The 16,536-nt window shown below is 36.0% G+C and overlaps 1 protein-coding gene across 3 annotated transcripts; it reads left to right on the top strand.

Annotated features, from left to right (window-relative positions):
• The first annotated feature begins 90 nt into the window (after positions 1-90).
• Positions 91-16,523, top strand: capn3a (calpain 3a, (p94)). Of its 3 annotated transcripts, none has more exons than XM_058748709.1 (21): positions 91-342; positions 2,060-2,129; positions 2,537-2,655; positions 2,743-2,876; positions 4,172-4,340; positions 4,490-4,573; positions 6,693-6,787; positions 7,712-7,789; positions 8,011-8,171; positions 8,409-8,578; positions 8,726-8,737; positions 8,919-9,127; positions 10,326-10,362; positions 12,198-12,275; positions 12,446-12,503; positions 12,830-12,894; positions 13,614-13,682; positions 13,777-13,855; positions 13,970-14,086; positions 15,093-15,151; positions 15,280-16,523. In XM_058748709.1, the coding sequence occupies exons 1-21, from the start codon at positions 91-93 to the stop codon at positions 15,304-15,306; spliced, it is 2,142 nt and encodes a 713-aa protein (XP_058604692.1). In that variant the 3' UTR covers positions 15,307-16,523. The 3 variants fall into 3 exon arrangements, with proteins under 3 accessions (XP_058604692.1, XP_058604691.1, XP_058604693.1); XM_058748708.1 differs by having other exon boundaries at positions 12,198-12,311; XM_058748710.1 differs by lacking the exons at positions 91-342; positions 2,060-2,129; positions 2,537-2,655; ... (1 more) ...; positions 4,172-4,340; positions 4,490-4,573 and adding an exon at positions 6,232-6,500 and having other exon boundaries at positions 12,198-12,311.
• Positions 16,524-16,536: the final 13 nt, after the last annotated feature.

Here is a 16,536-nt window from a genome sequence, read left to right as displayed (position 1 = left end):
GCCAGGGATTTTTGGCTTGTGAGACTTAAGTTGTGGTGGCAAAAGCCAGTATTTTCAATCCCTAAAAAAACACTGTCCCAGTGAGACAAAATGCCCTATACGCCATCTGGTTTTTTTTGCGACCGGTTAATCCGTGAAAGAGAGAGAAGAGATGGCGAAGGATCCCTGAGCAAACCCATTCGTTTCAGTGGCCAGGACTACAACACCCTCAAGCAGGAGTATCTCCAGAAGAAGGCCCTTTTTGAGGATGAATCCTTCCCTGCCACTGTGGACTCCCTTGGCTTCAAAGAGCTGGGCCACAAGTCCAACAAAGTCAAGAACATTGTCTGGAAGCGTCCCAAGGTAGGAGGCAGAGGGCCTATGTCGGTTTGATTGGACTGGCACTATAGTGAGTGGGATGTGGAAATGGCACATGGATGAAGCAGCTCAACTAATTTTCTAACTAACATTCATGGGCAATGATAATGATTAAATGTTTGTGTGTTTAGAAGCCTGGTTTAAACACTTTTACTTTGTGACAACAAAAGAATAGCATATTAAAGGGTATTTGATGAGTTACTCACAAATGAATTTATGAAATATCCAAATTAACATTTGTTATGCCAAGCAATCCCAAATGTTTTTCAAATGTCAACCAAACCCCTTTGACCAAAAATATTTCCTTGAAACACCGGCTGATGGTGTAAGTTAATATATTACACATTTGCATGTTAACGGTAAAATCACATTGTGAAATATAAAGTCGAAATTGAGAGAAATAAAGTCAAATTGCAAAAATTGCAAAGTTATAAAATTGCAATTGCAAGAAATAGTCACAATGAAATATAGTCAAAATTAAGATAAATAAAAGTCACATGGTAAGATACAGTATAGTTACATTTGCGAGAAATAGACCTTGTACACATTGTGAGGTATAAAATCAAATATACAAGAAATATTCATACAGTGAAATAAAGTTGCAATTGCAAAAAATACAGTCACATTGTGGAATATAAAGTTGCAATTGCCAGAAAGAGTCACACTGTGAGATAAAGTTGCAATTGTGAGAAATATTATATTGTAGAAACTTAATTTCCTGTAAAGCTGCTTTGCAATGATTTGTATCGTAAAAAGCGCTATACAAATAAACTTGAATTGAATTATCATTGTGAGCTATAAAGTCACAATTATGAGAAAGTCACATTGTGAGACAAAAAATCGCAAATGCGAAATATAAATTTCACACCGAGATATAAAGTCTATATATATATATATATATATATATATATATATATATTTTAAAAATCTCATGAAATAAAGTCACATTATAAGATATGGTATAAAGTCAAAATTGCGAGACATAGTCGTGAGATATAAAATCATATTTAAGTAATAGTCACACTGTGAAATATAGTTGCAATTGCAAGTTACATCATGGGATATAAAGTTGCTAGAAATAGTCACATTGTGGGATAAAAAGTCATGATTGCGAGAAATAGTTGTTGTGAGCTATAAAGTCGCAAATACGTAAAACAGTAGCATAATGAGATAAAAAGTAACAAGTGTAAAAAATAAACTCACATTGTGGGATATAAAATCACAATTGCGAGAAATAAAGTCACGTGAGATATAAAATCACAATTGCGAGAAATAAAGTCACGTGATATAAAATCACAATTGATTTTGAGAAGTAGTCAAAATGTAATATACAGTAAGTCATAATTATGAAAAATGAGAAAAGTCACGTTGTAAGACAGAGTAAGTCACAATTGTGAAAAATAAAGGTGCAATCATGATATATGAAGTCACAATTACAAGAAATTAAATTCACAAAGAAATACACTTTCACCATATTACTTTTATTATTATTATTATTAATCTGAGGCGGAAACAGGTTTCCATACTTCTAACTTCAAACTTTGTAACAACTTGTCTGTCCATCCATTGATTCATCCATTAATTCAAAACATCAGAATAAGTCAGAAATAGTATCAGTCTTCATATCTCTGAATCTGTGTGTAATATTTCAAAGCTCTTGTAACAGTCATAAACAAACTCTTTGATGATTTGTGTCCTGCAGGAGATATGTGATAACCCACAGTTCATTGTCGGAGGCGCTAGCAGGACCGATATCTGCCAGGGAGACCTGGGTAAGAGAACACTTTACCATATTAACACAATATGTGACAGACTGTTTACCTGATCATTAGGGAGTGTATTTAGGGTCACATTGCAACTTCATGGCAGTGAGCACCTCTCTCTGGCCCCCATATGCAGACCTACAGTCCAGCGGGACCCCTCCATCCATATTGTGTTTACCCTGTTGGAAGGGAATCCAGCTAGCAGCGCTTCCTATTGTTGTGACCCCACATGGGCAATAAAAGAGACCAAAGACACAAAGGTTGCTAATACATAGAGTAGATTACCAACCTGGCATGTTGCCCTGGACAGTCTAAAAATGCTGCGATCAGCAGTGTAGGCCCCTGTATTACTGCAAACAGTACAGTATATAAAATATTCCCTGTTGATGTGAGATATTATTTTCTGTTCATTGTAGGAGACTGCTGGTTGCTTGCAGCCATTGCATCCTTGACTCTGAACGACAAGCTGCTATATCGTATTGTACCTCAAGAGCAGGGCTTCTCTGAAGGCTATGCTGGAATTTTCCATTTCCAGGTCAGTGACATTGAACAAAATAGCTTTTGATTTATATCTTCTTTAAATCTGATTTCTGTGTCTTCCTCTCTCTGTTTTCCAACTCAGTTCTGGCATTATGGCGACTGGGTGGATGTCGTTGTCGATGACCGCATTCCCACCTTCAACAACCAGCTGGTGTTCACCAAATCAGCTGAAAGAAATGAATTCTGGAGTGCTCTGCTGGAAAAAGCTTATGCTAAGTAAGTATCTGTGCATGATATTTACTTCATCTGTTTTGGAATTGGTCACTCCTTCAAATTTAAAAGCTGGAACATCTTTTAAGATTTTATTGATGCAAAAATATATAAATGCATAGGCCATTTTGAGGAAACTTTGTGATTTGTACGTGAATATCATATTGTCCATACCTCCAACCCTAAAAATACAGTTACAGCTCGCAAAAAGTAAGTTTATGTAGTTTGCATTAATCAACACATCACCTTTTGTGTCAACTTACATGAAGTGACTGTTAGCACAGAAGGTTATTTGCATTTTTTTTTTTTGCATTGCATTTCATTGCACTGCGCTTCACTGCTTTACCTTTAGACTATGGAAGCCCATTTCCACCAGGAATATAAAAAATATAAGATAAGGCTACGCTTTATTTTGAGGTAATATTGTTATTGTATAATAACACAAATAAGTACTGAGTAATTAATTAAATATAGGTACTTATTGAGTTAGGTTTAGGATAAGGGTTTGGTTTTGGGTTAATTGCTTTTAATTATGCATAATTTACTGTTATTACTATAGTAATAACACATTATTATCACTATAGTGTCACATTAAAATGAAGTGTTACCAAAGATAATTGCAATTTTTTTTGTCTCGCAATTCAGACTTTCATTCTGAGAAATGCAAGTTTGTAACACATTTCTGATATAAGTTCGTCAATGTCAAATTTATATCTTGTAATTTTGAATTAACATCCTCTAATTCTGACTTTTTAAATCAGAATTCTTAGTTTATGCTTCTTTTAAGGGGTGCCTAATTTTTATGAACGAAAGGATCTCTCTGTACTACAAAATTCATATTAATAAATGTTTTGGTACATTCCACATCTTATTCATATTAATATGCAAAATACATCACCTTTTACATTTACGAAATGCATGATGACACGCAAATTGAATGATTATCAGATGGAAACAAACATTAGATAAAAATACTGATATTTTAGCTTAAACGTCCTCAAAAAGCATATAAACACAAGTGGTACAAATTCCTGAGAAAAATTCTCAAATAGCAGATATTATTGTTTAGCAAAATCAACACTGTTCTTGTGGTTCTTTATTGGCATTTTTCTCTTTTCTTTTTTTAAACTAGTAAGTAACTTACTTGTACAGTAACTGAAGTACAGCAGGAATTTATTATCATTAATTTGTGCACATAACACCTCAATACAAAGAAGTGAGGTATACTCTTCCATCACTTTCACACTTCCTGTATTTTTGCCAGTAAGGTGTTTCAATGTAATTTGTGTATTCCTATTAAGGCTTCATGGTTCCTATGAGGCTCTTAAAGGTGGAAACACTGCTGAGGCAATGGAGGACTTCACCGGTGGAGTGACTGAATTCTATGAGATGAAGGAGGCCCCTAAAGAGCTGTATAAGATCATGAAGAAAGCTCTGTTGAGAGGCTCCCTCATGGGCTGCTCCATTGATGTGAGTCAAGCAGAAGAAGGATGCTTAATGATCTGCATTTATGGATAATATTCTGCTGTTTTATTTTGAATTTTTTTTTTTATTAAAACAATAACTTTTGGTCCAAATCCTAGTATCCTACCATAAAGCAATTAAATTTTTACCCACAGTCCCTGGTTCCAGCCCGCTTTGAAACTCGTACTACAACAGGACTTGTGAAGGGTCATGCCTACTCTGTTACTGCTGTAGATGAGGTAAACCTTCTATTATTTGGTATTTTTATGATTATTTCTTTTTAGTGCTGGGCAACGATTAATCGCATACAAAATAAAAGTTTTTGTTTATATAATATATGTTTGTGTACTGTGTATGTTTATTATTTATATATAAAGACACACGCTATATATTTTGAAAATATTTGCATGTATTTACATGTATATATATTTATAGTCATATTATATATAAATATATTTAATATGTAAACATAACATATTTTTCTTAAATATATGCATGCATGTTTCTGTATTTATATATACATAATAAATATACACAGTACACACACGCTTGAAAGTTTGTGAACCCCTTGCAGAATCTGTGAAAATGTGAGTAATTTTACCAAATAAGAGAGATCATAAAAAATACATGTTATTTTTTTAGTACTGTCCTGAGTAAGATATTTTACATAAAAGATGTTTACATATAGTCCACACGACAAAACAATAGCTGAAATTATAAAAATAACCCCATTCAATAGTTTCTGAACCCTTGGTTCTTAATACTGTGCGTGGTTACCTGGATAATCCACGACTGTTACATATTATTTATGTAATAAATAATAACATGCAGTTTGTATGATCACTCTTATTTTGTTAAAATTACATTTTCACAGATTCTGCAAGGGGTTCACAAACTTTCAAGCAGCACTGTATATTATGTACACCACAACTTTTATTTTGGAATGCGATTAATCGCGATTAATTGTTGCCCAGCACTATTTCTTTTATGATAGTCGTATTTCTAACTTAACTCTGAGAGTGTCTGTGTCAGTATTTCGGACTGTTTTGTTGTGTTTTTTGCTCCCTATGTGTTTCGTGACCCAGTTTCTCCCTCATGTTGATTGTTGATTTGATTACAGGTGTGTCTCGTCTTCCTTCCTGATTGTCCTGTCTTTATAAGCCCCAGTTCTTTCAGTTTGTGTTTGTCGGTCCTTGAATGTTTTCCCTGCCTATCCTCCATGTAACACTGTTGGATATTAAAGACTCTAGTTTTGTGAATTCTCTGTCTCCTCGTTCCGTGTTCCTGACTCCCTGTGAAACGTGACAGAAGGACCGACCAACGACAGTAATCTCCGTGTTTTCCCCTCCGGTCCGAATTCCTCCTCCTCCTGTCGTCTGGCAGCCCCACTGCTCGCCCTCAGCCCATCATCAATGCAGTGCGAGTCCCACGGGACTGCCATCCTCCAGTGACGTCGGGGCTGGAGTATCCCTCACCTCCGCCTCCAGCCTCCGAGGCCCGGACTCCGCCTCGGCCCGTTGACCCAGCGGCTCCACCTCGGCTCCTAGCTCCTTCGTCTCCACCTTCACCCGTCGATCCACCAGCTCCACCGGGCTCCCTTGTCCCTCCAGCTTCGCCTTGGTTGGGCGTCGACCCACCATCGCCTCAGGCCTCCGCTCCTCCAGCTGCACCTCGTCGCGCCATCCCACCGGCTCTGTTGGGCTCCTTCCTTCCGCCAGCTCCACCTTGGTCCTCAGTCGCTCCGGCTCCTCCGCAGATCTCCGGATCTCCGCCTCGGTCGCCAGAGTCCTCGGCTCCACCCTGGCTCCCCAGATCCTCGGCATCCCCCTGGCTCGTTGGCTCTCCGTCTCTGCTTCGGGCTCCTCCACCACCTGCTCCGCTGCCGTTGGTTGGCCCCTCCACCATGGGCCATCATTGTGGCTGTGGCCTGGGTCCTGCTGTGCGCCTCCTGCTCCGTGTCCCTCCTGTTCCCTGGCTCCTCCTTCCTTCGTTGCCCCCTTGGACTCTGTTTGCCGGCCCCCTCCCGGGACTTCATCCTCCTCCTGAGCCGCCTCCATAGTTCCCACCCGTTATGTCAGGATTTTGGACTGTTTTGTTGTGTTTTTTGCTCCCCATGTGTTTCGTGACCCAGTTTCTCCCTCATGTTGATTGTTGATTTGATTACAGGTATGTCTCGTCTTCCTCCCTGATTGTCCTGTCTTTATAAGCCTCAGTCCTTTCAGTTTGTGTTTGTCGGTCCTTGAATGTCTTCCCTGCCTGTGCTCCATGTAACCCTGTTGGATATTAAAGACTCTAGTTTTGTGAATTCCCTGAGAAACGTGACAGTCTGATGGTATTTGTGATATTTTGTGTCTGCAGTGTAAACAGTCCCAGCAGAAGGAGTCTAAAGTTCGTCTGGTGCGTCTGCGTAACCCTTGGGGTCAGGTAGAATGGAATGGACCTTGGAGCGATAAGTGAGTATCTGCTTATTCCTGAATTTAAACCCGTTTAAGACTACAGTGCCTACTGCAAGACCTCTTAATTATCATCATGTTCAAAACCTGTTGCACACAATCTGTTGCATGCATTCTGTCATCTGATAGAAGTTTTGCTAAAACGTTTATACTTTTTTTTTTAAGGCATCTTAGAATAATTGTCCATCTTCATGTCATGGTACATGTGTCATGTGTCAAAGTAAACATTAAAATACATCTTTATTTTGTTAGTAACATTTCACAGTGAACACTTTCTGGATTTGCTTGAGTATCCATATATTATTTTTTTAATGTTGTAAAAAATATAGAGATATATTTAAAAAAACATATAAAAATGACAAAAAACACAACAAAATTTGAACAACAATAACTAAAATTAAAATGTAAAATATAAAAATAAAAACATTTAAAATATTAACAAAATCTATAATATCTCAGTTAATTAAAATGTGCTGTATGGAAATGTGATCTGTATGGATGAATTTAATTATGTATTATTTAGTTTATTATCATCTAAGACAAACAAATGTAGTCCTCTGAGGAATGTTTATTTATGTTTCTCTCAATAATCACTGTACTGTATTTATGCCCCCCCCCCAATACAACTATAAATATACATATTTAAATAATATTTATATTTAAATATCATCTTACTTATTGGGAGATATAGAGTGGCATATTTTATTTTTATTTATTTATTTTTACTGTACGAGTTCCATATATGCGTATATGCAGTTTTATTTTTAGATTTTATTCAATAAACTCAAATAAACTTCAATAAACTCAATAAACTTTAGTCAATAAACTTCCATTAAAAATGTCATTTGTTAGTCTTTACAGGGTTAAAATGTAGATGTTAGTGTACAGTTATTATTACAATCATTTTTTTTTTTTTTACTGCAGTTCAAAAGAGTGGGAAACCCTCTCTAAAGGGGAAAAAGAGAAACTTCAGCAACAGAATGCTGAAGATGGAGAGTTCTGGTGAGTTAAAACAAGCAAGCAAACATATCCTAATGATTCTGAGAGTCATGTAGACAGTGTTGTGGTTCAGATCAATTACAAAATAAGGTCTTGACTTAGTCTTGGTCTCGACTACAGCACTGAGAGATTTTAAATAGACAGTACAAAAGCTGCTTGCAAAGGATATTTTGTCTTTATTCACTTAGAGAAATAAAGTTTTAACTCTTGTTGTCGACCTGTAGGATGTCATTCGAGGATTTTAAGAAAAATTACACTAAAATTGAAATTTGCAACCTGACCCCTGATGCTCTGGAGGACGATAAATTACACAAATGGACAGTGTCTGTTAATGAAGGACGCTGGGTAAGAGGATGCTCCGCTGGAGGATGCAGGAATTATCCAGGTGGGTGTTATTTTAATGAATTGAAAGTGGAATAAAAACAATATATTTATATTTTAATTATAATATTAATCTTACATTTTACAATCTTACATAATATTAATCTTACAATCTTAATTTGTATAGCAGCTTCTATTCTTAAAATGCATCTAAAAGTGCTTCACAGGTTATGAAAAAGTTTATATTTATATATAAATATAATATTATATGCTTTAATATTATATGTGTGGCCTCCTATAGACACATTCTGGACAAATCCACAATACCGCCTGCGTCTCTTGGAGGAAGATGATGACCCGGAGGATGATGAAGTGGCTTGCACTTTTGTTGTTGCTCTGATGCAGAAAAACAGGCGTAGAGAACGCAAGATGGGTGCAAATCTCTTCACTATTGGATTTTCCATCTACGAGGTATCAAACAGAGAATATAGATCATGTGTTTTTATTCTGCCATTAACAGTGTGAAATTATGCAAATAGAAACATTCATCTCACATTGAGATATTTATCTGGTTGATAATGCATCCAACCTCTTTTAACTCTTTCCATTTGTCCATAGGTTCCAAAGGAGGTATGAAAATGTGAAGACGATAAATGTTTGGACTCGAGGCTTGAGGATATCATGCTGTTGATGCAGTGCTCTCTCTTTACCACTTGTAGTTCCCTTTGCGCTTTTACTGCCATTTACCACTGTTTTATAGATCAAATATAAACTTCTCCATTTCTTGCTTCTGTGTTTCTCTGCCTGTCAGATGCACGGAAACAAGCAGCCCATGCAGAAGGAGTTCTTCATGTCTAGCGCCTCTAAGGCTCGTTCCAGGGCCTACATTAACCTGCGCGAGGTGACCCAGCGTTTCCGCCTGAGCCCTGGGGAGTATGTCATCATTCCCTCCACCTACGAGCCCCACCAGGAAGGCGAGTTCATCCTCCGCGTCTTCTCTGAAAAGAGAAATACCTCTGAGTGAGTGAAAGCAGAAGGGATGGGAGGGATGTTTTTTTTATTATAAAAAATGTACAGTGATATCTGAGTACATTTTTCCACACACTTTCATATTTTTTATTCTTTTACGTTAACTTTTTTTTTTTTTACTGGAAAACAAACATAAAAATGTTGGTTAAGGGGCCGTTCGCAAAGAATGCGTTTTTGGATTCCAATGCACTGCTTCTTCATTGTTTGTTGATGTAAAAATGCGCTATACACATGAGTTTTGTTGTTTGCGCTCCCAGTTTGTCTTTTGTAACATTTTGTAAATGTGACGCTTAGATACATTTTTTTTTTTCATTTCAAAAACTCATGACCCCTGAAAACTTATGTATGGTTGCCCACTGAAAAACTTCTGAAACACCTGGTTTGAAAGCAGCTGTTACAGAAGTTGATACTCATGTCAACTGGCTGCAAAAGCATTAAATGGGCGTTATTTTATGTACAAAGGGGCATGGTTACATTATCACATGAATACTAAGGTAACGTCATTGTAACCTGATTGAGTTCTCTATACAGAGGGGATGGGAAACAGTTGGGAAAATGGGTGGAAAAAACCACAAGGACAAAAATTTTAACGACAATTTGATTTGTAGAGCTGGAAGAAATCGGCCCCAGTTCGAGGCTGTAATGGAATCTTTTTTAGGACAAGCACCAGCACATTTTGGGACCCTCCGGTAAACATTTCCTTTCAGTTCTGACCCGCTCTGAAGCGCAATTAAACTTCAGCTGCAAGAAAGACATGGACACACAAAGGACTGCCGAGGTTCTCCAAGGAATGCTGATGAAGGACGAGGAATCAGAGTATTTTAACAAGGATGTCCAAAATGATTTCCAGTTTCTTGATGTGACCTAAATGTGTATTAACCACTGGCCCTGTGAAACTCATTGTAACCATTAATCAAACTTGTCACCTTTTATAAAATTATGCAGATAATAAACTTTTAATGATACATTATACTTTAAGGATTACTCACACATGGTAAGTTTGAGTAATTCCTACTTAAAAAAAGTATGGTTATATGGCTGATTTAAGCAGAATAACAATTGATCATTTGGCAATCAAAAGTGGCTCAAAATACAGGACAGACATTATACATGATAAAAGGCTCCCCGAAAGCTCTTTGATGACCGGTGCTGTTTACTGTGGTGACCGTGTTTGTTGGTTTCTTCTCAGGGAGATAGAGAACAGGATTGAAGCTGATCATCCAGTGGTAAGTACTTGATCATCTACAAAGCATTTGAGTTCAACTGAAATGTGCCTTTATTACAAAAATACCAAACTATTGGTTTGAACTTTGAACTCTTAAATGATCAGAGTGTATCTATGACAAAGGGTTCTAAAAAATATGTTCCCGTGGCTCTATTTTCCCCAGGTTAGGGATAAGTTGACCCGAGTCAGTGGGTAAGATGCACTTACCAACTGAATCTGATTCAAACCCATGTGAAAATTTTTTAATAATTTACCTCTTTTATAAATGAATTTAATGATCAAATTTCCTTTTACAAACAGTCATGTTTCTTTTCTTAAAGCTAACTTGAACAACATTAACCAATGTCTGCAATTTCTGAAACAATGTGTTAAAACCTTCCCAAGAAGTTATAACCTTCTCAAGAACAGACTAAACAGAGAATTTGTAGAGTAAAATTAAACATAAGTGTAATTAGAATGAATTAATAAATGTCACTGAAACTAATGAACATTTTAGTCAAAAGATTCTTGTCATGGAAGCTTTTCTGCATTGTAGAACAGACCATTAGGGACTACAGGTGGAAAGATATATATATATATATATATATTATAATTTGATGCAAAGCATCTTCTGGTTCTTATCAGAAAAGATTTGGTGCACTTGTACACTGTCCCTATCAAATAAACTACAAATAATATGTATATACTTATGATAAATGAAACCAGTTGCGTAATATCGTATTAAAATACCAGTTTATACTTCAGAGATTTACTTTAACTTCAGTGGGGATAAGTGATGCTGGCTCAATTTACAAATATTATGGTTACTACAGTAATATGTAGACTGTAAAAAATGACTGTGATTTTTAACGGTAGAAAACTGTGAAAATGCTACAGTAAAAACCTGTTAAATGGTTAACGGTAAGTTCCTGTAAAATTTTAACTGTAAATGTAAACTGATGTTCCCAGAATTCCCTGCGTTGCATTTCAAATTTTGTTTGAATTTGATGTTTTTCTTTGAAATAACTATGTTTCTTCTTAGTTTTTTTTTCTTATCAGTTATGTTTATTAGGGTTGAATGTTACATCTAATGTTGTTTAATTAATGTTTATTGCATATTTCAGTTTAATGAGTCTCACCATGATGGTGTTTAGTGCTTGTGTGAATGACACTGTGCACCTTCTATATATGTTATTATTTAAAAGCTGCTTGTGATGGGCTTTGGTTCATCACGTGACTTTCTCATCACCACCTGCATTTGGTGGTTATCAGTGTATTTCAAAGGTACAAAACAGATTTCAGTACTTTAATGGTATATTAACATTATATCAGTTAATGAAATTACGGTATTTAACTGTAAATTTAAGTTAAAACCTAAAATGTTTTTACCATATTTTTTTTACAGTAGAATTCCGGCAACCACAGCTGCCGTTTTTTTACCGTAAATTTTACAGAATTTTTTTTTACAGTGTAGGCTAAAGTCTGTTTTAACTTTTCAAGAGTTGCACAGAAATTTCATAACTTTTTTCTTAAAAAGGTTTACATAAATCCAGCCCAAGAATATCATGGAGATTTGGAGTGGACTTAGAGTGAACTCTTTTGACTTGCAACCTTGCTCTAACGGAAACAACCCTGAACACTTTAGCAACCCTGTTGCAACCAATTGGCAAGCGAGTTTCACACAAGCAATTTTGGTTCATTTGACTCTTATTTTGAAGGACAAAACTGTCAAAGTAAAATCTGCATTAATTATTGAGAACAAAGAATATATAATCTACTAGTGATCAGGTTCTATGGCTTCTCACACATTAAGTTCAGTTCTCACGTGTGTATTTTACAACTCCCATGTCTGATCAGCCGGCTCCGGCTTCGACTGGGGAAGAGAGCGAGGAGGACCAGCAGTTCCTGTCTATTTTCCAGCAGATCGCGGGGGACGTGAGTACTGGGGAGCCACTGAGCGCTGGGGGGAGTGTGAGTATGGTGGTGGGGTGGGACCGGTAATTGGCCATGCCAGTGGTAACAGTGGTAACAGCCATATCCCGACAGTTTTATGTTGGCGGAATAAACACCACACCTGACTTTCTGTTTATTCTTGTGTCTTGCAGCAAATGGAGATCTCAGCCAATGAACTCAAAGATGTCTTGAACAAGGTGGTGTCTAAACGTACGTATCTTTGAACGATTATTACATTGAGGCCCGGTTTCATAGCCAGGGCTTAGCCTAAACCAGGATTAAGCCATAGTTCAATTAGGACATTTAAGTAATTTTTATAAACATGCCTTAGAAAAAAGCATTACTGGTGTTCATCTTAAGATAAAACAAAGGCACTGACATGTTTTAAGATCAGTCAGTGCAAGTTTCTTTCAGTTGAAACAGCTCAGATTTACATTTTAGTCTAGGACTAGGCTTATGCCTTGTCTGTGAAACCGGGGGCATATGTTCGTGGTTTTTCTATATAATGTCTTCAACAAATAATCTGCTGTTTACAGACAAGGACGTACATACTGAGGACTTCAGTCGAGAGAGCTGTAGAAGCATGATTGCCCTCATGGATGTATCCTTTGTATCAAGATTACATAATTTATGTAAAGCCCCATTTAAAGGTATTGTCCAAAACATTTGGGTTATTTTCATGAAAAGGCTTTATTGTTTACATCAGCCAATATGTGGTTACAGCTTTGCAATGTTCCAATAGTTATTTATCGTTATTAATGATAAGCCTTAGCTTAGCCCTAGAATGCTACATTATTTCAAACGTGTCACTTAAGAATTCATATTCTCCCTAAAGTTAGGAGTTTATGTTCTTATTAACAGAAATGTCAATTCAGGTATTATCACTAGTTTTGACATTTCTTTTTCAAAAAATGTTGTGCCAACTGAATAATGAATATTACAGGTCAGTGTAAAAATCAAATAATTTTTCACCACACATTAATTGGTTAATAATATTTTGTGTTTTGACAAGATGGTTTCTACAGATATATTAAGCAGCATAACCGTTTTCAACATTGATAATAAGAAATATTTCTTGAGCATCAAATCCGCATAAATGATTTCCGAAGAATCAAGTGACAATGAAGACTGGAGTAATAATGCTGAAAATTTCAGCTTTGCATCACAGGAATAAATTACATTTTAAAGTACATTGAAACAGAAAGCAGTTATTTTAAATTGTAATAATACATTTCAGAATATTACCGCTTTTAATGTATTTTTGAATACATTAATAAATACAATACTGCATGCAAATCTTTCTTAATCCTAATCACACAGATGGATGGAAAAGGAAGAATTAATCTACAAGAGTTTAGACACTTGTGGAACAAAATCAAACAGTGGCAGGTTTGAAATCTCATTCTTTCTTACATAAATGGCAATACTACTACTACTACTACTAATAAAAAGACTTACATTCACTGAAATATTTTCTCTACAGGGAATCTTTAAGCGCTATGACTTTGATAACACTGGCACTATCAGCAGCTACGAGATGAGAAACGCCATCAATGATGCAGGTTAGAAGGTTTTCATGCATTTCTACTGTTCATCTGTTCTCATACTGAAGAACATTTGTCTCTCTCTCTAATGGTCTTGTCACTGTTCAGTCACGTGCTTTGTGTGCCACTCAGGGTTCCGTCTGAATAACCAGCTCTATGACATCATCACCATGCGCTACGCCAATGAAAACATGAATGTCGACTTTGACAGTTTTGTCAGCTGCCTTGTGCGACTGGAGGGGATGTTCAGTAAGTTGTAATCCTTTTCTTTAGCAAATAGTACAGCAAATAGTATATATTAAATCGTACACTGTATCATTCTCAGGAAGTGGTGCCATTTAAGCTAAAAAAAAAATATTTTTATCAATATTTTACATTATTTTGCATCTACAATATTAACTGTCATAGTAATTATAGACTTTTTACAAGGCACAGTTTAATCGATAAATCATGCATTAAAAAGACAAATCAACCCTGTTACATTCAAAATGTCTTCAGATTGAAGACATTAAAAAAATGACAAAGTAGCGAGCAAATATCAGTGTATCACACCGCATTATTCGCAGTCAGTATTTTTGTGGGTTGTGCCAAGAACGGTATTTTTTTTCTTTAAAAATTCGCTGAATTTTTGTCATAAAAGAGTTGAGAATTGAACTATTGAGATAGATAAGGTAAACAATAAAATACTAATAAATGTCTCTATTAAATATGATTTCAGAAAGCCTGATTATTAAATAAATAAATAAATAACGGAGCTGTGTGGATGACAAAAAAAAAATCTATATTGTGGCCACAAATTAAGAATTTGATTTTATTAATTCAATTATTAATTAAAGAGTTAATTAAATTAAATGTATTAATTAGTTAAATAGTGGCCACTTTGTACTAAATTGTTGACATGTTTTGTGGCAACTACTACAATGCGGCAACAATTTAACTAAAACAAGGAAATCTCAGCATAACAGGGTTGAACGGAAAGTGTGGGGACAAAGAAAACGTAAGTATTTGTTCATAAAATGTTTTAAATTAAACTTCTTTACAAAGTAAAAGTCATGGGGAACACATACAGAACCACTTCCTGCAAATGACCCAACAAAACGGTATGCACAGAGTAAACAACTACAGATTTCAGTGGGTTCAGGTTGAAATTTCATGTTTATTTTTTTTTTTACCAACAATTGATTTAAAGCCTGTGTATACTAACATCAAACAACATACATGCGTACTGTCTGAAGTGAACCTGTTCTCATTGTAGGAGCATTCCAGGCCTTTGATCAAGGTGGAGATGGCACCATCAGACTTAATGTACTGGAGGTGAGTGGACACCAATTCATCATGTTAAGACATAATTTAATGTTTAGCATCACGACGACGCCATTTAAAACTGTAGGTTGGCTGATTGCAAAATGTTGAACTTCAGTGTTAAATTTCAATTTCTCCAGTGGCTTCAGCTAACCATGTACGCATAGACCAGCTACGGATCCAGGTGAGCCCGGACTCGGCAAGGACCAGAACTACCAGCTCTTACCTCAACACTCAATGTGCCAGACTACTGTTACCTCTTTCTCTGTACCTCAGCCCACACTGAACACCAGCTCTGGAAACTTCACACATAATTACTCCTCCTCTTCATTTCAGTCTTATATGGGATGGCAAGAAAGGTGAAATGAGTATTAGTGTTACAGACCAACATTTTTTTTTTTTAGTCAGATTGCATAGGAAATATTTTAGGGGGCGTAGCGACTTTTGAAGCATGTCGTAGTTGCTGGTTTTATGTTGTAATTCATTCCTCAGAATAACTTTTCTCATGAACTTCATTCAGTTTGTCTACACTGGTGTTATAGGCAGCATTTCTCTTTTACCTCAACTAGCCTCAAAAGATGCTAATGTTTCAGATTTCCTTTTGCAATATGCTGATGGACCTGATATATAATTGATTATCTGATATTACATAGAACTATAACAAAAAAGAAAGATTCAAATTTAACTCTTGACAGTATTGCACACTTCTTATTACATTTTACACACGATGCCTTACAATGATGAGAAAAACTTCATGAAATCTGGTCTGACCATTCACACTGAAACACAATCCAGATTCGTTTCTGATTTCACACCACATATTTCTTTCCATCTTTACCCAGATATGCACTACATACATCCCAGCCTCCCATTTTGATTTGGTAATAGCAAAATCCATTAAAAAAATCTTGCATGAGGACCATGTAGGTGGTCCTTGTTGTTTCAAATCCTGGTTGTTTGTGAGACATTTATGTTTGTAAGTTAACATGAAGAACCAGGTAAGGAAAAGAATATCAAAAACTACTAGAGGAGCATCATTGGCAAACATCTCAGATTTCATGATGGATGGCAACATTCAGGGTATTTATTTCATTACTGTGGGTGTAGATATGGGTCGAACCTAGGCTTTTTTTTTTTTTTTTTTTGTGCTTGACCCACATTTAACCTTTTGTTCAAATGAGTGTACTGACTTCAGCCGTTTAACAAAATAAATGTGTAGTTCTTGGTTGAAGTGCTTTCCCAGGAGGAAAAAAAAGCCTAATTATTTAAAAATAAAATAAATGGAGAATTGTTTTCTTCTTTTTAAAAGGGTCTGTAAAACAAACATATATATTCCAGAAATAATTTAAAAAAAAGCTTGCTCACGTCTGGTGTAGACGCGGTGTTAAAATAAGTTA

Source organism: Onychostoma macrolepis, chromosome 17, assembly GCF_012432095.1.
Source record: "Onychostoma macrolepis isolate SWU-2019 chromosome 17, ASM1243209v1, whole genome shotgun sequence".
Classification (NCBI taxonomy): Eukaryota; Metazoa; Chordata; class Actinopteri; order Cypriniformes; family Cyprinidae; genus Onychostoma; species Onychostoma macrolepis.
This window is presented reverse-complemented; position numbering and strand designations above follow the sequence as displayed.